The sequence below is a fragment of the Mirounga angustirostris genome, unplaced genomic scaffold (assembly GCF_029215605.1).
Source record: "Mirounga angustirostris isolate CCGP_5_RB_7025 unplaced genomic scaffold, mMirAng1.0.hap1 SCAF_12, whole genome shotgun sequence".
NCBI lineage: Eukaryota > Metazoa > Chordata > Mammalia > Carnivora > Phocidae > Mirounga > Mirounga angustirostris.
The window spans coordinates 85,259,149-85,281,543 of record NW_026991720.1 but is presented as its reverse complement, the minus strand read 5'-3'; the positions used below and the strand labels follow the sequence as shown (position 1 = coordinate 85,281,543).

The 22,395-nt window shown below is 37.4% G+C and overlaps 1 protein-coding gene and 1 long non-coding RNA gene across 3 annotated transcripts in view; one reads left to right on the top strand and one right to left on the bottom strand.

Moving 5' to 3' along the window:
* Positions 1-22,395, top strand: part of FBXL13 (F-box and leucine rich repeat protein 13) — a 245,219-nt gene that overhangs the window by 19,435 nt on the left and 203,389 nt on the right. For both annotated transcript variants that reach the window (XM_064575384.1, XM_064575385.1), the window contains 4 exons: positions 13,171-13,238; positions 14,246-14,400; positions 15,986-16,095; positions 19,033-19,200. In XM_064575384.1, the coding sequence (XP_064431454.1) occupies positions 13,171-13,238; positions 14,246-14,400; positions 15,986-16,095; positions 19,033-19,200 (501 nt within the window). Of the gene's footprint in view, positions 1-13,170; positions 13,239-14,245; positions 14,401-15,985; positions 16,096-19,032; positions 19,201-22,395 lie in introns of those variants that run through there.
* The window catches only part of LOC135362123 (uncharacterized), a 45,252-nt gene that overhangs the window by 4,065 nt on the left and 18,792 nt on the right, over positions 1-22,395 (bottom strand). The gene's annotated exons all lie outside the window — the stretch shown is intronic.

Genomic DNA, 22,395 nt, shown 5'->3' with positions numbered 1-22,395 from the left:
ACGTGTAGCCTTCTGCTTCTTGCTTTTCTCACTTTAACATGTCCTAGAGATTGCTCCCTTTTATTTTTTATTTTATTGTATTTTTTAAAGATTTTATTTATTTATTTGACAGAGACAGCGAGAGAGAGCACGAGCAGGGGGAGGGGCAGAGAGAGAGGGAGAAGCAGGCTTCCCGTGGAGCAGGGAGCCCGATGCGGGGCTCTATCCCAGGGCCCCAAGATCATGACCTGAACCGAAGGCAGACGCTTAACCGACTGAGCTACACTGGCGTCCCTGAGATTGCTCCCTTTATAAATGATGTTATGGGGGCATACTGGTGTAACAAAGTTTAACTATGAAAAGGAAACTTAACCCTATGACCCTGGTGGCTAGGGTTTTAATCATTTGGGAGAGACAGGCAGATCCTGTGCCCCAAATGAGAATCAATTGGTCGATAACCACATCCTATATCCTTGCTGGTTTGCAAAATATCCTTTTTCTTTTAAAATTTGGTAGATTACTCTTTCCTGAGAAGGCATCAAACTAAGTATTACAGTAACCTGGAAGGAATAAAAATAATGAAGGTGAGAAATAATGAAGTTACGAACTGGAGTCACGTTGTTTACGTTAGGATAAATTTAAGTGTAAAGTATGTAATAATAGTTGACGATAGGGCATTTTTGTATACTTGTCTACTATGTATGGCATTTGAGAGTTCTAAAGAACATTTTCGTAAGTTTTTAATTTTGTTTAAATTGTTTCAGGGACTTTATTTAAAATTTGTAATAAACATTTACTTATTTAAGAAAATTGATTTTTCAAAGTGGTATTTATTTAAATATGTGTTTATTAAATAGAGCCCTAAAATACAAATATCAGTCAATGCTTGTCTCCAGGCATAAGAGCTTCTTGGGCATTAAAGATTGTTTCAATAATTTGCAGAAGATAAAAAGTACAAGAAAATCACTTACAAAAATCCAACACTTTATACCACATCATAGTACTATTACAAACACTGCTCATTTCTGTATTAAAGACATGGTTTCTTTTTAGTACTTTTGTTATTACTCTGAACTTTTCCAGCCTATGAAAAATAAAAAAAAAATCAAAGTCAGGAGGGAATTGAAGTAATGCATTCAACACATATTTGTAAACCCTGTCTCAGGCTGTTTAGGCTGCTATAACAAAATATAGCAATTATAAACAACAGAAGTCTGCTTCTCACAGTTTGGGAGGCTGGGAGGTCCAAGATTAAGGTGCTGGCAGATTCTGTGTCTCGTGAGAGCCCAGTTCCTGGTTCATAAACTGACATCTTCTTGCTATTACCTCATATGGCAGAAGGGGTGAGGGAGCTCCCTGGAGTCTCTTTTATAAAGGCACTGATGGCATCCATAAGGGCTCCATCTTCATGAGCTAATCATCTCCAAAACGCCCCGCCTCCAAATACTATCACATTAGAGGTTAGGTTTCAACATAAGAATTTTAGGGGACACAAACATTCAATCCGTAGCAAAACCCATGCTATCTTGCTAGCATTATTCTAGAATGATGCTATGTGGGATATTAATGAAGTTCATGAATGAAGTAAAGATATGGTACTTTAAAATATGATGAGATATGTTAAGATAATTTAATATATGATCTCGATTCAAGGATTAACTGAGCAAAAAAAGGAATCTCCTACCAGAAGAAAAAGTTTGTTATAAGATACTAAAACCCAAAAATTATAATATGAATTTAATGATTTACATTTATTTTTTGTTTGGTTCTTACCAGATTCCTAATATTGTGCTAGGTACTTCAAATATTATAGAAGTAAAACTTTTTTTTCTACTGGCATTATGTAAATGCATCAATTTTCTCAGATATAATAAATGCATAGTGTCTAACAAAGTCAAAAATTAAGGGGACCAATTACTACTGACATTAAAGAACCATAAATTCAGTATCTGTTTGTAAGTTAGCATTTACGGTTTATAATGGTATTTCATTTTTTTTCCCCATTTATTACAAAATTTCCCAGGCCTCATCAGCCTGGGATTCAAGGAAAACAATGTTGATAGTAATATTCCAAATTTCACTGCCTCTAGTCCCTATCTTCCTAAGGTTGGTTTCCCCTTAAAATTCCAACCAATTGTATCTGGGAATCCCAAAGCTGTCCTGTGTGAATTCAAGAATTCCTCTTAAAGGTCTGTCCCAGCCCATTTAGCTGCCTGAAGATGAGCCTTAGCACTGATGCTCTTGCCTTCTTGAGAGCCCCGAAGTCGAACACAGGTGGAGCCCTAGGCTTCTTCAACCACAAATCCTTAAAATGCCAAAATAACGCTCCTTTCTCTGGACTCATTGCTCTACTCAAACCATATCTGGTGGTCACACTGTTTGAAAGAGATACTTTTATGAAGACCTCGAATCAGTCAAACGTGCACTTTAAGACTAATTCCACAATTGTTTGCCTGCCAAAATGGTACCACTATGTGGCAAGAGCTTAAAACATCCATGTTCCCAGGAGCTTTGGAATGAAATGCTTCTTGATTAAATTTTAATCGGAGGGATTGCATTATTTCAAAATTTGGCACAATGTAAGACTTTTGTAATATTTTTATCACATTACTTCAAATTTTCAGAACTTCAAAGTCAGACAAAAGTGGATGACACTGGGGCGCCTGGGTGGCTCAGTCGGTTAAGCGACTGCCTTCGGCTCAGGTCATGATCTTGGAGTCCCGGGATCGAGTCCCACATCGGGCTCCCTGCTCGGCAGGGAGTCTGCTTCTCCCTCTGACCCTCCCCCATCTCATGTGCTTGCTCTCTCTCATTCTCTCTCTCTCAAATAAATAAATAAAATCTTTAAAAAAAAAAGTGGATGACACTGTGCTGTGTGTGTGCTGAACGGAAGTGGAGGAAATGTCTTCTCTCACTTAGTGTTATGCAAATAGCGCCAAGCGTCCGATAAGAGCAGTTCCTTGGGATTTTCCCTGCAGTCTCTTTTTCCTTAAGGCTCCAACCCCCAATCCATGGAGCGGAGACCGATGCTATGCAGCACCCCACCACACACCCCTGCATTCTAGTCATTCTTTCAGATGAGAGGAGAAAACTCCTTTTTCAGCCTCTCATCAAAACAAATTCAAAACAAAGACATTTAAATTGGCTTCTAGAACCTTGTCTGTAAAAATACACTAAAGACACTCAGATAACTGAATTCATCAGATTTAGTCTGGGACCATGCCTTGTTTGCCCTTCATAGTCATTAAACATTGAAAAATACAGAAAAGGAGAATGAAGAAAAATGTGGGAAATTCTTCATACGAACTGAGTCATCAGTGCTAACACGCGGTCCTTGTTTAGACGCCAGTTTGAACAAACTAAGATATTTGGGGGAAAAATTCTAGAGATTTGGATATGGAGTGGGTATTAGCTGATATTAAGCAATTATTGTTAATTGTCTAAGTTGGGATAATGCAGTTGCGGTTGTGAAGAAAATGTGATTATATTTTAGAAATAGATACAAAAGTTTTGCTTTGTATACTTTATATACTTCAAAGACATCATTGACAGTGTTAAACGTAGACTATGGGTATTAGGTATTCGTTCTAATTCTTTGTCAGTTTGAAATATTTTTAATAAAATATTTTTAAGACTGAATTGTAATATGCTACATGTAGTATCTTTTTTTTTTTTTTAAAGATTTTATTTATTTATTTGACAGAGAGAGACAGCGAGAGAGGGAACACAAGCAGGGGGAGTGGGAGAGGGAGAAGCAGGCTCCCCGCTGGGCAGGGAGCCCGATGCAGGGCTTGATCCCAGGACCCTGGGATCATGACCTGAGCCGAAGGCAGACGCTTAACGACTGAGCCACCTAGGCGCCCCAACATGTAGTATCTTTTTAAAAAAAGATCAATATTGTATTTTACTTTTTATCTTTCTTCCAAACTATAAAAAATGTTTCTTTGAAACCAGTGGGTTAAGTTGAATACATTTTCACTGAATCATATTGTATCCTGTTGGAACTCAGTTTAAAACAGAGGGCCTTAATGCAAGGGATGAGACATATTCTCAGTAGTAATAGCGACTCCTCATAGTGATAATTCCTACAGAGGTGAGGGAGTGGGCATGAGCAATTTACTAAGTTTCAAGGAGATTCTAATTGGCCTCCAGAGAAGGGGCCACCAGCCTAAAAGAAAAGAGCAGTGTCAAATTCTAAATAAATGTTGAAAAAATTCTTCTGCAACCAATTCGTTATTGAGACATTGCCACTCTGACTTTAGAAACCATCTCCCATGGCAGAATGTTTTTTTCTTTTATTTCAGACTCAGAGCTGATCTTATCATATAACTGGACTCTCAGAAATTGTATAGAGATGCACCTTCCTCTCCTTCTCCTTTTCTTCAGTTATCACTCAGTCTGTGTGTAGCGGTCCTTGTGAGAAATTGGGGCGAGTGGTCTGTGAGGGCCTGGAAACAGAGCGCTCACTCTGAGGCCATTTATACCAATGCCAAGTTGCTTTTTATCCAGCAACTTCCCCACAGTCATTGCTTGAATCCTGAATTCTCCATTTTTAGAAGCCAGATGGCAGAGAATTGGCAATTTTCCCAGGAAGTCGGTTAGTCCATACGTATTTGTTTAGCTCCTACTCTGTGCAATCCTATCAGCTAGGATAAAAAAGTGAGAGAAAGAATATTTTCTAGTCACTAGCAGTTAACTAATATACAGCAGCTATCAAGAGTAGAAAGCAGTGGGGAAGATGATGGACTAGCAGGACCTGGAGCTCACCACACATACACAGAGTCAATAGCTACTACATGTATTGCCTCTAACTTTGGAAATAAGCTGAAGACTGGCAGATCATATCTTCCACAGGTAGTTGCAGAGAACCAAACCCCTGGTGTGACTAACCACAAATGGCAGGGACACCACAAGCACAGAGGAGTGAGGAGATCAGAACCCACACCAGGCACCACTGGCCTTGGGGACCCTCACTGGGAAGATGAGTCCCCATGACACCTGACTTTGAAAATCGGTGGGACTTAACTCTGGGAGCTTTAAAAATCAGCAGGGCTTAGCTCTGAGAGAGCTGGAGGGTGATAGGAAGCCAAGCCTCCACCCTTAAAGATCCAGGATACTAAATGAATCTGTGGAGACACAGCACAGAAGCAGAAATTTGAAAAGTGCCTGGGGTATACTTGAAAGAGATTTATTGACTAATTTTAGGACATGTGTTGGAAGGGAAGGGATCTGCAGGAGAGTTCTTTGGGAACAAAAATGCTAGGGGAAGCCATTTTTCTTGCCCTCCCCCAGCCGAGATAGCTGCATGCCTGTGGGAGCCTGTTCTAATACTCTCCATCTATTGATTGCTAGCACTGCCAGCCCTGGCATTCTCTTTCAGCCTCACCCCATCCAACCCACCTACCTTGGGAGGTGTCCCTCCAAAGTGGCTCCTGGCAGGCATCCCTGGCTAGAACCAGTCCCTCTCCAAAGTGACTCCTGCCCTGTAGACATGGGGAGATAACCCCCCACACCAGCCCATCTGCAGTTTCTCCAGCAGGGCCTTTGAGCTGGCAGCATAGGATACAGGACCTGCCTATTAGTGCATCCACAACTGTCACAGCAACGAATTGCAGAGAGCCAGGCCAAGGGCCAGTCTTACCCACCAGTGGGCCCACAGCAATCAAGCCTCAGCCACAGTGGGAGGACACATGCAGCCTTTACAGGGGACACCCCTGGAGCACTTGGTTCTGGTGTCCGGGGGGACTGTGCTACTATGCACCATAGGACCTCATCTACACAATGTCACTACTTTCAAGACCAGGAGACATAGGTGACCTACCTAATACATAGAAACAGACACAGAGAGTTAGACAAAATGGGGGAGACAGAGGGATATGTCCCAAATGAAAGAATAAGACAAAATCACAGAAAAAGAGCTAAACAAAATGGAGATAAGCAATACAGTAAATAAAGACCAAAGTAATGATTATCATCCAGCTGAAGGAGAGATAAAAGCCACCTAGATAAACAAAAGTTAAAGGAGTTCATCACCACTAAACCAGTCTTACAAGAAATGTTAAAAGGAATTCTTAGAAAGAAAAGACCATGCCTAGAAGTAAGAAAATTAGGAAAGGAAAAAATTTCACTGGTAAAAGCAAACATATAGTAAAAATAGTAGATTAATTACTTATAAAGCCAATATAGAGTTAAAACACAAAAGTAGTAAGATCAATTATATTTACAACAATTAGGGGATACACAAAGTAAAAAGATGTAAAATATGATGTGAGATACATAAAATGTGAAGGGGAGAGTAAAAAGTTAGTGCTTTTAGAATGTGTTCAAACTTAAGCCTCCATCACCTTAATATAGACTGTTACATAGGGTGTTATATATGAACCTCATGGTAACCACAAATCAACAACCTGTAATAGATACACAAAAAATAAAGAGAAAAGAATCCAAGCATAACACTAAAGAAAGTCATCAAGCCACAAGGAAAGAGAGCAAGAGAAGAGAGGAATAGATAACTACAAAAACAACCAGAAAACAATTAACAAAATGGCAATAAGTACATACCTATCAATAATTACTTTAAATATAAATGGACTAAATGTCCCAATTAAAAAAAAATAGGGTAACCAAATGGGTAAAAAAATAAGATCCCTCAATATGCTGCCTACAAGAGATTCAGTTTAGACCTAAAGATATATACACATGGAAAGTAAAGGGATAGAAAAAGATATTCTGTGCAAATGGAAGTGGAAAAAAAAAAAAAAAAAAAGCCAGGCTAACAACACTTATATCAGACAAAATAGACTTTAAAACAAAGACTGCAACAAAAAAAAGAAGGGCATCACATAATGATAAAGGGATCAATCCAACCAGGGAATGCCATTGTAAATATCTATGCACACAACATAGGAGCACCTAAATAAATAAAGCAAATATTAACAGACATAAAGGGAGATTGACAGTAGTACAATAATATTAGGGGAATTTAACACCCCACGTACATCAACAAATAGATCATCCAGACAGAAAATCAAGAAGGAAACAGTGGCTTTAAACAATACATTAGACCAGATGAACTTATGAGATATACACAGAACATTTCATCCAAAAACAGCAGAATACGCACTCTTTTCAACTACACATGGGACATTCTCTAGGACAGATAATATGCTGGGCCACAAGATAGGCCTCAGTAAGTTTAAGAAGATTCAAATCATATCAAGCATCTGTTCTAACCACAATGATATGAAACTAGAAATCTGTTACAAGAAAAAAAACTGGAAAAAACACAAACACATGGAGTCTAAACAATATGCTACTAAACAAGCAATAGGTCAAAGAAGAAATCAAATTGGAAATCAAAAAATACATGGAGACAAATGAAAATGGAAACACAAGGGTGCAAAATCTTTGGGACACAGCAAAAAAAATTCCAAGAGAATAGTTTATAGTAATACAGGCCTATCTCAAGAAACAAGAAAAATCTCAAACAATCTAACCTTATACCTAAAAGAACTAAAAAAAGAAGACTAACAAATCAGTAGAAGGAAGGAAATAATAAAGATTAGAGGGGAAATATAAGAAAGCTAGCAAAAAAAAAAAATAGAAAAGATCAAAGAAAGCAAGAGCTGGTTCTTTGAAAAGATAGACAAAGTTGATAAACCTTTAGCAAGTTTCATTAAGAAAAAAAGAGAGGATGCAAATAAATATTTTTAGAAATGAAAGAGGAAAAATAACAAACATCAGAGAAATACAAAGGATTATAAGAGAATACTATGAAAATTATCTGCCAACATATTGGGCAGCTTGGAAGAAATGGATAAATTCCCAGAAACATTCAATCTTCCAAAACTGAATCAGAAAAAAAATAGAAAATTTGAGCAGACCAATTACTAGTAATGAAATTGAATTGAATCAGTAATAATAAAAAAAAAAAGCTCCTAACAAACAAAACTCCAAGACAAGATGGCTTTACAGGTGAATTCTACCACACATTTAAAGAACTATCATTCTCAAACTATTCTAAAAAATAGAAAGGAAGGAATGCTTTAAATTCATTCTATGAGACCAATAATACTCTGATACCAAAACCAGACAGAGACACTACAAAAAGAGAAAACTACAGGCCCATATCTCTGGTGAACATACATGCAAAAATCCTTAACAAAATATTAGCAAACCAAGTTCAACCTTACATTCAAGGGATTGACCACTACAATCAAGTGGGATTTATTCCAGGGATGCAATCTTTGCAAATCAATCAAAACATGCAACACATTAACAAGAAGAAGGATCAAAACCACATGATTATTTCAATAGATGCAGAATTACTTGACAAAATACACATTTACTTATGATAAAATTGTCAACGAAGTGGGTATACAAGAAACACACCTCAACATAATCAAGGCTATATATGAAAAACCCATAGCTACCATCATACTCAATGGTAAAAACTGAAGGCCATTTCTCTAAGATCAGGAAGAAGACAAGGATGTCCACTTTCACTGCTTTTATTCAACATAGTATTGGAAGTCCTAACCACAGCTATCAGACAAGAAAAAGAAATAAAAGGCATCCAAATTGGTGAGGAAGAAGTAAAACTGTCACTGTTTGCAGATGACATCATACAATTTATAAAACCCCCCTGTACTCCACCAGAACACTATTAGGATTAATAAATGAATTCACTAAAGTTGCAGGGTAGAAAATTAATATACAGAAATCTGTTGTGTGTGTGTGTTTTTTTTTTTTAAGATTTTATTTATTTGACAGAGAGAGAGATAGTGAGAGAAGGAACACAAGCAGCGGGAGTGGGAGAGGGAGAAGCAGGCTTCCCGCAGAGCAGGGAGCCCGATGCGGGGCTCGATCCCAGGACCTGAGCCGAAGGCAGACGCTTAACGACTGAGCCACCCAGGCGCCCGTGTTTTTATACACTAATATATTACACAGTAGCAGAAAGAGAAATAATAATAAAAAAACAATTCTACTTACAATTGCATCAAAAGAATAAACAATATGAATAAACTTAACCAAGGAGGTAAAAGACCCACACTCTGAAAACTACAAGACATCGATGAAAGAAATTGAAGATGACACAAATGGAAAGACATACCATGCTCATGGATTGGAAGAATTAATGTTGTTAAAATGTCCATAATACTCAAAGCAATCTACAGAAGTAAGGCAATATCTACCAAAATACAAACAGCATTTTTTTTTTTTTTTTTTACAAAACTAGAGTAATACTAAAATATTTCTGGAACCACAAAAGACCCTGGATAGCCAAAACAATCTTGGGAAAGAACAAAGCTGGAAGTATCACAATCTCAGATTTTAGGCTATACTACAAAGCGATTGTAATCAAAGCAGTATGGTACTGGCACAGAAATAGACCCACAGATCAAGGGAATAGGAGAGAGAGCCCAGAAATAAGCCCACAATTTACACTGTCAATTAAACTATGACAAAGGAGGGAGGATTATACAAACTATTTGAATGATCCCTAAAGAATAGTCTAGGGAGCAGGAATGTACAATGGGTAAAAGACAGTCTCTTCAACAAATGGTGTTGGGAAAACTGAACAGCTACATGTAAAAGAATGAAACTGAACCACTTTCTTACACCATGCACAAAAATGAACTCAAAATGGATTAAAAACCTAGATGTGAGACTTGAAATCATAAAACTTCTAAGAGAAAACATAGACAGTAATCTCTTGGACAATAGCCTTTGCAACATATTTATGGATACTCTTCTCAGGCAAGGGAAACAAAAACAAAATAAATTACTGGGAGTACACCAAAATAAAAAGTTTTGCATAACAAAGGAAACTAACAACAAAATGAAAAGACAACCTACTGAAGGGGAGAAGATATTTGCAAATAATATATGTGATAGTGCTTAAAATCCAAAATATATAGAGAACTTATACAACTCAACACCAAAAAACACAACACAAATAATCCAATTAAAAATGGGCAGAGGATCTGAATAGACATTTTTTTTTCCAAGAATGACATACAGATGGCCAGCAGATGCATGAAAAGATGCTCAACATCACTCATCATCAGGGAAATGAAAATCAAAACCACAATGAAATATCACCTCACACCAGTCAGAATGGTTAGTATCAAAAAAACAAGAAATAAGTGTTGGTGAGGGTGTGAAGAAAAGAGAATCCTTGTGCAATGTTGGTGAGAATGTAAATTGGTGCAACTAATATGGAAAACAGTATGGAGGTTCCTCAAAAAATTAAAAATACCATATAATCTATTAATTCCACTTTTGGGTATTTATTTGAAGAAAATGAAAACACTAATTTGAAAAGATATATGTACCCTTATGTTTACTGCAACATTATTTATAATAGCCAAAATATGGAAGCAACCCAAGTGTCCATCAATAGATACGTGGATGAAGAAAAGGTGGTACATATATATAATGGAATACTCTCCAGCCATTTGAAAAGAATGAGATCTTGCCATTTGCGACAATATAGATGGACCTAGAGGCTGTTATGCTAAGTGAAATAAGTTAGACAGAGAAAGACAAAAGCCAGACGATTTCACTTACATGTGGACTCCAAAAAACAGAAGAAATGACTGAACAAACAAAAAAGAGAACAGACTCATACATTCAGAGAACAAACCGATAGTTGCCAGAGGTGAGGTGGGTGGGGGATATGGGAAATGGAAGAGGGGATTAAGAGGTACAAGCTCTTAGTTAAAAAATTAATAAGTCATGGAGATGAACAGCACAGGATAGGGAATCTAGTCAATAATACTGTAAAAATCTTGTATGATGACAGATGTTTTACTACACCAGTTGTGGTAACCACTGAGCAATGTATAGAAGTTTTTCATTACTTTGTTGTATACCTGAAACTAACATTGTATGTCAACTATATTTCAACAACAATGATATATATAAATACATAAATGAATGAATGAATGAAAAAATATTTCAAGACACTGCCCCTGCCCCCGCCCCCCCCAAAGAGTAGAAAGCAAGTTCTGGAGCAACAGTGGAGACGTTGAGCAGTGGAAGCAGAACCGTGTGACTGAGTGTACTGGCATGTGTCTGATGGTTAGACCAGCCAGAGGGGCTGCTGAGCCTCAGTTGCACGGACACAGGCCTAGCCCCAAGTGGGGGATGGGGCTTTACTCGGCTTGAGCCTTGGCTGCAGGTCAGTGCCCCAGTGAACTCTCGGTTTTTTTCCTTAAGATTTTATTTATTTATTTGACAGAGAGAGAGAGAACAAGCAGGGGGAGTGGCAGGCAGAGGGAGAGGGAGAAGCAGACTCCCCGCTCAGCAGGGAGCCCGATGAGAGGCTCAATCCTGGGACCCTGGGATCATGACCTGAGCGGAAAGCAGACGCTTAACTGACTGAGCCACCCAGGCGCCCCCCAGTGACACTCTCTTAAAGCTATTTTCCCTGTGGAGAAAACAAGAGGATGCCAACAATGAGGAAAAGTCATGGCTATTTTCATTCTATCAGTGTTTTATTTTTTTTGTTGTTTAATCGGGAGAACAAAAAGTGAAATTAAAATAAGAATTTAGGGAAAGGAACTCTTAAAAAAAAAAGGAATATTAGAATGAGAAACTCTTCCAGCATATAAATCATGGATTGATGAGGACTGCAACTTCTTTCAAGAATAGAATAGAAAGAACAGTTTTATGTTGATTTAAAGAGTTGATTATTAGAAAACTCGGGTTCAAGAGTTACCAGCTGAATTATAATTTTTGTTTTCATTCATTTGATCTGTAATATGCTCATTTTTTAATGAACTATGCCATATTATTGTAGATATTTATATAGTACTTTCCAGGTTGTATCTTCTAAAAAAAGTTTAATCTTAGGAAATTTAGGGGCTAATGGCAGAGCAGGAAAATTGTATTGTAGATGAAATTTGTCCTTACTTCTGCCACTTCATTCCTTTCCTGTTTTTTTTTTTTTTTTTAAGAATTTATTTATTTATTTGACAGAGAGAGACACAGCTAGAGAGGGAACACAAGTAGGGGGAGTGGGAGGGGGAGAAGCAGGCTTCTCACAGAGCAGGGAGCCTGATGCAGGGATCGATCCCAGGACTCTGGGATCATGACCTGAGCTGAAGGCAGATGCTTAAAGACTGAGCCACCCAGGCGCCCCTCCTTTCCTGGTTTTATCCACCCTGCTGTGATATCCCCAATACTCTTACTTTGTTCATCTGCATTCCTTTCCCTTACGAAAATCAGAATTTAGTAAAAACTGACTTCAGTGATTTATGTTCTCCCTCACCACAAGCATAATTTACATATAATCTCCATCAAGCTGAGGATTTCCAAATGTCATTGAACATCAGGCGGCCTCTGTTGTATGCCTTAAATAACTCCATGATTAACATGTGTATGTTGTATCTATGACCTCAACAAAGCATTTACAGCAATGTGCAAAGGAGAAAAACATTTGTCTGTGAAAAGTGGAATTCAGAATTCTGGCAGTTGGTAGAGATTTGAACCAAACAGATGTTTGGCCACATGTTTATTTATATGGCAAACAGGGTAGTGAAAACATGAGAAAAAATAACACCATTGTACTTTACAGTACCATGTACATATAACAAATGTGTAATGTGACATTATTTTTACTCATTAAAGGATGTACAGAAGGTAATGCTCAGTTAGCTGTTGCCACATGTTAACGTATGTTATTGTGAATAGTTGCAAATGATAGATAAATTTGCATCTCTTTCAGCATATTCCAAAATTTTAATTTATGTGGCTTTCCTATTACTTCTTGGTGAGGCATTCCTGTAAGCATATTTTTCTTTTTTTTAAAGAAAATTTCATTTTATACTCTTGAGAAGGCAAAATCATTCAGTTTAATGGTGACCAGCAGACCCACAACTCTGTACTCCTATCAGTACAACTGACAATAATAATAATACCATAGAACTTACTTAAAATGCTTTAAAGTAAATACAATACAATGAGAAAATTTTAAGCTGCGATTTTAACTTTTGAAAAATTGGTAACGGACATACACAATAAAGTTACAGAATACATAATTGGCATGTAGTTCTTCTAATCTGCTCCTGTCTCCCTACTGCCCAAGGTAATCATTGCTCTCATTTTCCTCTGCATCTTCTGGAGTTAGCCTTTGCATTCCACTTTCTTCTAATGTGTGCTATTTCATTTATTTATTTACTTTAGATGACTCCAGAATTGATGATAAAAGCATGTACTTTTTATACCGGACATTTAGTAAAGACCCATTTTTGGTAAGAATGTGATTTTACATCCTATTTCTTTGTGTTTTTATTCTTAATATTCTCCATAGGAAGAACAACTCATTTTTGGGCAGTCGTTCTGATTTTATCTATTTAATCATGTCTCCACCATTTTGCATTATATATTTCTTTTATTTTTATTTGGCTTTTACTTAGTTAAAATATGTTCTTTACTTCTTCAAGATATTGCTTTTTTTGAAAGTGTACGTCTATAATCCCTTCACTGAAAACCTTGGAGATATGTTTTGAAATTTAGATTCCTTTTCTTAAAAAATTTTACAAAGGTAATTTCTGCACATTCTGTGTATTATAGAACATCTTCAGTGGTGTCTGGGGCAGCATGTTGGAACCAAACATATTCAAACATATTAGTATTTCTCTCTATATATTATATATATGTATATAAAATGAAATGAAATGTATATGAAATGAAATTTTAAAAAGACTATGAATAGCTATGTGTCAAGTCTAGGGAAGTTTTGATGCAAAATTACTTTAGTTTTTAAATATTTATTTATTTAAGATTTACTTATTTATTTTAGAGAGAGAGAGAGAGAGTGGGAGGGGGGAGGAAGGAGGGGCAGGGGGAGAGGGAGAGAGAGAATCTGTGCTCAGTGTAGAGCCTGTTGTGGGGCTTGATCCCAGGACCCCAAGATCATGACTTGAGCCAAAATCTAGAGTGGGATGCGCAACCAACTGGGCCATCCAGGTGCCCCGAGGCAAAATTACTAAACTATTAGCCTCTATATAGGTTATGAAAAAACTTCTGAATTTCAGATCTTTACTGGGTTTTAGAAATGTAGCAAAGGGAAGTACAAGCTCAAAGGAAACACAGGACTAGCTAGAAATAAAACAATAACAATAATTGAACAATTTCTTTCTATGCTGTGAATTTTGAGGAGATAAAGGAGGTATTATTACTCCTTCTCCCTCTCCATTTATTAGTAATGTGTTGCCATAACGTCAAAATACTATTTTTCTGTATCTTCTGCCTATAGCACTTGGAGAGACATAGCGATACCTCTTATAAATGAAGATGAACTTCTGGCTGAAAAGATGGAAAAAGCAATGGAATATGACAATTTCAGACTTCAAAAATACATATTTCGTCTCTGGCACTCTTATACAGAAGGTCAAAAAAAACAACTTACAGGTAAATCCTAACATAGTAGCAGTTAATTTTTGTATTCATTTATTCAGAGAATCAACACACTTAACAATTCATCAGTTGGTACTAGAGAATTTATCATGATGTCTAGAAAACTGTCATGAAATGTAAAGCCACTAATTAAATGTCTTACATTTAAATGAGATTTGTCTCAAAGGGTTTTATTGTAACAGAAAACAGGCATGTTTGAAATAAAATCCTGTGGGGATCTGTGTGATGTATGTACAAATATAAATATAAATAGGGATCTACTATCATCATTTTTACTCATAGAGAGCTGGTATATCACAGGTACCAAAATTGACTATTTCTTGTAGAGAGTTTTCCATTCTTTACAGATATTTCATTTAATGGATACATGAGGAAACAAAGAAAATGAATTTTCCTTTCCTTAAACCCTTGGTAGTTGTAATGAGTAGACAGGGCACGTACATGATCTTCGGAGCAGGAATAGGGAACTCCAGCCTTTTGCTCAGATTTTAGCCACTTACCGAATATTGGTTTATGGCTACTGCAAATCAGAGAATCATTTCTTCTTGATCGGTTACTCCTGGTACCTCAGTCACAGTGAGCCCTCTGAGGGTTTTTTTTTTTTTTTAGGGAGGGAGAGAGAGCAAGAGAGAGTGCACACATGGGAGCATGGGGCAGAGGGGCAGAGGGAGAGGGAGAGAGAGAATCTTAAGCAGATTCGATGCCCAGCATGCGCCCGAGGCGGGGCTCCATCTCCTGACCCTGAGATCATGACCTGAGCGGTACTCAAGAGTTGGATGCTTAACTGACTGAACCACCAAGGTGCCCTCTGAAGGTTTTAACATAAGATTGATGGGCCTCTAATTCTGAGAGGAAACAATTAGCTTCAGCTAAGAAGCCAATGCCCTCTTAAGCGGTGTCCCCAGGGCCTGCCGTAGTCATCCTCCTTCCTGGCCTGGCCCCTGTATTTGAGCTTTGGACCCTTAGTTAAAACATAAAATGGAGCAATTTATTTAATCATAGGGCATTTAACTAAACCAGAATACTACCTTATAATTGTATTTCTATGAATAAATTTGGAAGTTCTGGTTTTATAAAGAACTGGTTTGATTTTAAAAAAAATGATGTGTCATATATATATTGACGTGTTATTACATCTATTACATCTTAATATATATTTTTTAATTTTTAAAAAGATTTTATTTACTTATTTGAAAGAGAGAGAGAGAGTGAGCATGAGCAGGGGGAAGGACAGAGGGAGAGGGAGAAACAGGCTCCTTGCTGGGAGCCCAGTGCGGGGCTTGATCCCAGGACCCTGGGATCATGACCTGAGCTGAAGACAGACGCTTAACAGGCTGAGCCACCCAGGCGCCCCTACATCTTAATTTCCAAGAGCAAAGGTGATATTTACAGGTTAATAAAGTTTCTGGAGTAAAGATCTACTGCTGTTAAAAGTAATTAATTTTAGATGTAATTAAAATCAAACAAAAACTGCCAGATGCAATATTGGTTCATATTATAAACATGATAGAATATTAAATACTTTGTTTTTTTGGAAACATCTTTATATATACACACTAATCTAATAAATTTTCTTTAGATACACTATTACGGATGCAAAAGATGTGCCGCCATTATAAGCTAATAGCTATCCTAACTAAATGGAGGGATAAAGCAAGACATAAGTATAAAAAGAGAGAAGATGAGCTGGTATGGTATCTTGGAAACTTAATTTTTTTAGAAACTAAATTTTGTCCTTATATTGATGTTGCCTCAGATGATAATGCTATGTGTGGAAAGTACTAAAATACTGAATATTATGTACTTTTTTAAAAAAAGATTTTGCTTATTTATTTGAGAGAGTGCGTGCATGTGCCTGAGTGGGGAGGAGGGACAGAGTGAGAGGGAGAGGGACAAGCAGACTCCCTGCTGAGTGGGGAGCTGGAGGTAGGGCTCGATCGTGGGGCTCGATCCCAGGACCCTGAGACCATGACCTGAGCTGAAGTCAGATGCTTAACCTACTGAATCCCCCCAGTGCCCCAATATTATATACTTTTGATGGGGTCTTTATTCTTTTAATAATTTAAATTATACTTCAGCTACCAAATATTTTCTAATAAATTCTGTTGTTTCATTTCAACTGTGAACATTGAGGAAAAATCATTTCAGCATTTTGTTTGAAATTATTGATAAAAATGAAGAATTTTGTTTAAGCAAGTGTTTAGATGGATATAGATATCTCAAATGGAAAAGAAACTATTTGATATGATAAAGACTGAATAAATTTTTCTTTTCTAGATAAGATTATTATTCTTTTTTCAACATTCAATGTAATACATTTTAATTTTAATATAAATTATTTTAAAAATTACTAAATTGCTAAACTTAAAGGATGTGACACTTTTTTTTTTAAAGATTTTACTTATTTATTTGACAGAGAGAGAGACAGCGAGATCAGGAACACAAGCAGGGGGAGTGGGAGAGGGAGAAGCAGGCTTCCTGCCAAGCAGGGAGCTGGATGTAGGACTCGATCCCAGGACCCTGGGATCATGACCTGAGCTGAAGGCAGACGCTTAACGACTGAGCCACCCAGGCTCCCGGATGTGACACTTTAATTAAAGCAATTAAAACAGAGGGCCCAAGCAAATTCCTCCAAACTTAAAAATATCTCTAGTTTGCTTAAGCTATTAGTACATTATTGCTTAATGTTGTTTTAGAATACTCACAGTAACTACTAGGATCAGACATTGAAAAATGGAATTTTTTAAGTTATATTACTTCGTAGGTAATGTTTTATCAATGGTCTTGAAATACAAAGTCGGGGTAAATAAGAAACAGAAAAATAAGAAATTTAACTCCCTGTTTAGTAGTTGTCTCATCAAGGGCAGGATCAACGCCCTTCCATCGTTACCTGGTTCAGATGTTGAGATTGGTGATACCATATACATACCAAGAGGGTATGCAAAGATCTATGCTGGAAACAGTGCTAGAGTCTGCAGAGGACACTGAGATTCATCAAGCACCTACTGGTATTGAATCGGTGTTCTTAGAGGATGTCCTCCAGCATTCATGGAGTACATGTTCAGTGTTGCTGGTCCACCAGTTATACTTTAGGGACCACTGTTTTAGTCTGCTTGTTCAGTGTTCTTTCTTTCTTTCTTTTCTTTTTCTTTCTTTCTTTCTTTCTTTCTTTCTTTCTTTCTTTCTTTCTTTCTTTTCTTTCTTTCTTTCTTTTCTTTTAAGATTTATTTATTTATTTGAGAGAGAGAGAGAGAGAGAGAATGAGAACATTGCGGGGGGGCAGGATGGACAGAGGGAGAGGGAGAGAAAGAATCTCAGGCAGACTCCGCACTGAGCAGGGAGCCTGATGTGAGGCTTGATCTCAAGACCCTGAAATCATGGGGCGCCTGGGTGGCTCAGTTGGTTGAGCGACTGCCTTCGGCTCAGGTCATGATCCTGGAGTCCTGGGATCGAGTCCCACATCGGGCTCCCTGCTGGGCGAGGAGCCTGCTTCTCCCTCTAACCCTCCCCCCTCTCATGTACTCTATCTCTCTCATTCTCGCTCTCTCAAATAAATAAATAAATCTTTAAAAAAAAAAAAAAAAAGACCCTGAAATCATGACCTGAGCCAAAATCAAGAGTCAGCTGCTTCGCCGACTGAGCCACCCAGGCGCCCCTGTTCGGTGTTTTCGAACACTGTGCACTAAGCTAGCATTTTGACCCTGGCTCCCCCGGCGTCTGATCAGTGATTGTCTAATGGCAAAATAAGTAACCGTACATGACTAGTCTGCCCCTTTCACACCCCTCTTGAACTGAACATCCCTGAGGCAGTATTGTTCTCTTAATCATCCCCATACACTGGGCATGATGTTTTGCATGCAGTAGTTGATAGATATTAAAATATATAACAATGTATATTATACATAATATAGTATTATCCTTAATATAGATGTATATTCCATAGTTAATTGGGTGTTTAGAGAAAACATTTTCTTCTAGCTATGTGATTTCTTGGCCTAACCATCACTCACTTAAGTGGGTGAAGTGAGCAAGGCAGCTGTGTGCTGGGCGGAGAAAGCAGGGAACACTTCTGGGTGCTACTTCCCCAATGTGTACCCTTTCTTAGGCTCGTGTGTGTGTGTGTGTGTGTGTGTGTGTGTAACACTTATTTACCCTTATGGCTTTTTCTCGATTATGCAGTTTTAAAAAGAATGTATTCAAAGTTAAAATGGGGACATTTTATAACAATAAATCAGGCAAGACCCCAAATGCTTTCCTCTAACTCTCCTTTTTTATCTCTGTGCTAACCACCTCCTTTCCATGGCCCAAATATCAGTTCACTCATTACCAGAGCCTTGACTCTGTGGGTTTCAGCTTCCTCATCGAAAGGAGGAGGTTGGACCACACCTTTGAGGTTGCTGCCTAAGCCGTTGATGTCTGACAACAGACGGAAATGATCTCTAATGCTCTGATGGTCTAGAGAGTATTAACCATGCTATGGACAAAGATTGTTTATGTAGCAGGGATAACAATAATGAAGAATGTTTATTTGGTGCTATTATGGTGTCGAGCACTGAGCTATATACATATTATCTCATTGAACCTTTACGACAATGACATGGAATTTGTCAATTATTTTCATGGCAGATGTTAAAACATGAACTTCAGTTACTGAAATGGAGAAGCAAGTTAAAACTCAAAGTAGTTGCTAAAGAAGAATCCATTTTTCCTGAACAAAGTGCGTCTGAAACCTCTCTTGCAGGCAAGATTCCTGAATGTGACATTTCACTGTTACCCGAAAGGGTGATCTCACGGGTTCGTATGAATTCATGTATCGTAACTAGTCATTTTCACAGTGTTTATTTAAAGAGTGGTTTTATAAACCTTAGGTGAATGATGGAAATCCTATTTCAAAGAAACATGTTTTTTTACAACTAGCTTTGGGTTCAACTCATGTTTTTAGAGGTCAGTCTTTTGGATGGCTAGAAGATGAATCTAGCAATCAAAAGTGGAGAAAGTAAAGCTGTAGGAAATAAGAAGGGAAGGAAAACATTCCTCCTTAAAGCATACGTTGTCATTTAAGGTGGAACGGGTTTCAGATGCTGAAGCACTTACTTTTTCATCTTTAATCCCTAATCTTTTAAGCTTCACATAATGCCTCCACTCTGGGATTTAAATGGGCTTGTGTTATTGAAACTTTCAGTTAGATAAAATATTTATACTATCTTTTTTCCTTAGATCGTGAATTCATAAAAAGAATCATGTAGTTACAGCTTACAATTCATTGAATTGATCTCTGAAAGATAAACCATAATTCCAACTACTGGTTATATTCTCTTTTGATGGATAAGTAACTTCTTTGTGAGACTGCCTGATAAATGGTAGAAGCGCTGTAAAATATCACCTTATTCTGATTGATGGCGGCTTCACGTTATAAAATCCCATGTATTAAATACACGCCACTAAATGTACAGAATTAAGCTTAAGTTATATTTGGGAACAAGGTATCTATGTGTCTATATCTAATCCTGCACTCCATGTATAGCATGGAGTTAGGATAAGGATATTTTCACCCATAATTTCCTCTTTATAAACTATCATATTTTGTTCATTTTTAAATTGGAATTCCTATAATTTGCTTACTGGTTTGTAATAACTCTTTGTATATTGGTAATATCAACTCTTTGCCTGGAATATATCAGAGATTTCCCTTCTACACTTGATGTTTGCTTTCAGTTTTGTCTGTACAGTCTTTCAATGAGAGAAATTTTAGAGCTCTATGTAACAAAGTCTAGCACTCTTGCCCTAATTATTTCTTTTTGTGTCATATTAATATGTTATTCTTAGTTGTTTTTCTTTTTTTTAATAAGGATTTTTATTTATTTGACAGAGAGAGAAAGAAAAAGAGAGAGCACAAGCAGGGTGAGCAGGAGAGGGAGAAGCAGGCTTCCTGCTGAGCAGGGAGCCCGAGGTAGGACTGGATTCCAGGACCCTGGGATCATGACCTGAGCCGAAGGCAGACGCTTAACCCACTGAGCCACGCAGGCGCCCCACTTAGTTGTTTTTCTAAGCCATATCACACTCTTTCTTACACCGATACAGCTGTTTTTTGTCTTTGAATTCCTATACTGTTCACTGCTAATGTTTGTTTACTTTATCAGTGGCTGCTCTAGGGTTTATAATAATGCTTTTACAATTTATCACAGATTACACCTTCACATAATTTTCTACCACTTTACATATAAGGTAAAAACCTAGTAAGAGTACGCTTTCATTTTCTTTCTCCTGTGCCTCATGCTATTGTTGCCATGCATTATATTCCTAGGTGTTTATAAACCCTGCAATGTAATTTATTATTTTTGCTTTAAATGATCCGTTATATCTTATTCAGCATATACTTTTTTTGTTACTTATTTTTTTACTGAAATGTAATTAACAGTGTTATATTAGTTTCAGGTGTACAATATAATGATTCAACGGTCATTACTTAGTACTTGTCACAATAAGTGTGCTTTTCATCAGCTTTATCTATTTCACCCATCTCTCCACCCACCTCTCCTCTGGCAACCACCAGTTTGTTTTCTGTATTTAAAAGTCTGTTTTTTTGTTTGCCTTTTTTTTTCTTTGCTTGTTCATTTGCTTTGTTTCTTACATTCCACATATGAGTAAAATCACAGTGGTATTTGTATTTCCCTAACTTACTTTACTTAGCATCATACTTCCTAAGTCTATCCATGTTGTCAAGATCTCGTTCTTTTTTAATGGCTGAGTAATATTCCATTGTATATATACTACTTCTTTTTTTTTTTTTTTTTTTAAGATTTTATTTATTTATTTGAGAGAGAGAGCACATGAGAGGGAGGAGGGTCAGAGGGAGAAGCAGACTCCCCGCCGAGCAGGGAGCCCGATGCGGGGCTCGATCCCGGGACTCCAGGATCATGACCTGAGCTGAAGGCAGTCGCTTAACCAACTGAGCCACCCAGGCGCCCCTATATACTACTTCTTTATCCATTCATCTAATGATGGACACTTGGGTTGTTTCCACATTTCGGTTATTGTAAATAATGCAATAAACATAGGGATGCATATATCTTTTTATTTTTTTTATTTTTTTAAAGATTTTATTTATTTATTTGAGAGAGAGAATGGGATAGAGACAAAGAGCATGAGAGAGGGGAGGGTCAGAGGGAGAAGCAGACTCCCCGCTGAGCGGGGAGCCCGATGCGGGACTCGATCCCGGGACTCCAGGATCATGACCTGAGCCGAAGGCAGTCGCCTAACCAACTGAGCCACCCAGGCGCCCTGCATATATCTTTTTAAATTAGTGTTTTCATTTTCTTTGGGTAAATACCCAGTAGTGGTATTACCGTATCATATGGTAATTCTATTTTTAATTTTTTAAGGAAATCCATACTGTTTTCCACTGTGGCTATACCAATTTGCATTCCTACCATTAGGGCGTGAGGGTTCCAAAACTTGTTGTTTCTTGTGTATTTGATTTTAGCCATTCTGACAGGTGTGAGGTGATATCTCTTTGTGTTTTGATTTGCATTTCCCTGATGATCAGTGATGTTGAGCATTTTTTCATGTGTTTGTTGGCCATCTGTATGTCTTCTTTGGTGAAATGTCTGTTCAAGTCTTCTGCCCATTTTTAAATCAGATTATTTGGTTTTTTTGATGTTGAGTTGTGTAAGTTCTTTGTATACTTTGGATATTAATCCCTTATCAGATATATCATTTGCAAATATCTTCTCCCATTCAGTAGGTTGCCTTGTCATTTTATTGATGGTTTCCTACACTGTGCAAAAGCTTTTTATTTTAGCATAGTCCCAATAGTTTAACTTTGTTTTGTTTCCTCTGTCTGAGGAGACATATCTAGAAAAATGCTTCTATGGCTGATGTCAAAGAAACTACTGCCTATGTTTTCTTCTAGGAGTTTTATAGTTTCAGGTATCACATTTAGGTCTTTAATCCATTTTGTGTTTATTTTTGTGTGCAGTGTAAGAAAGT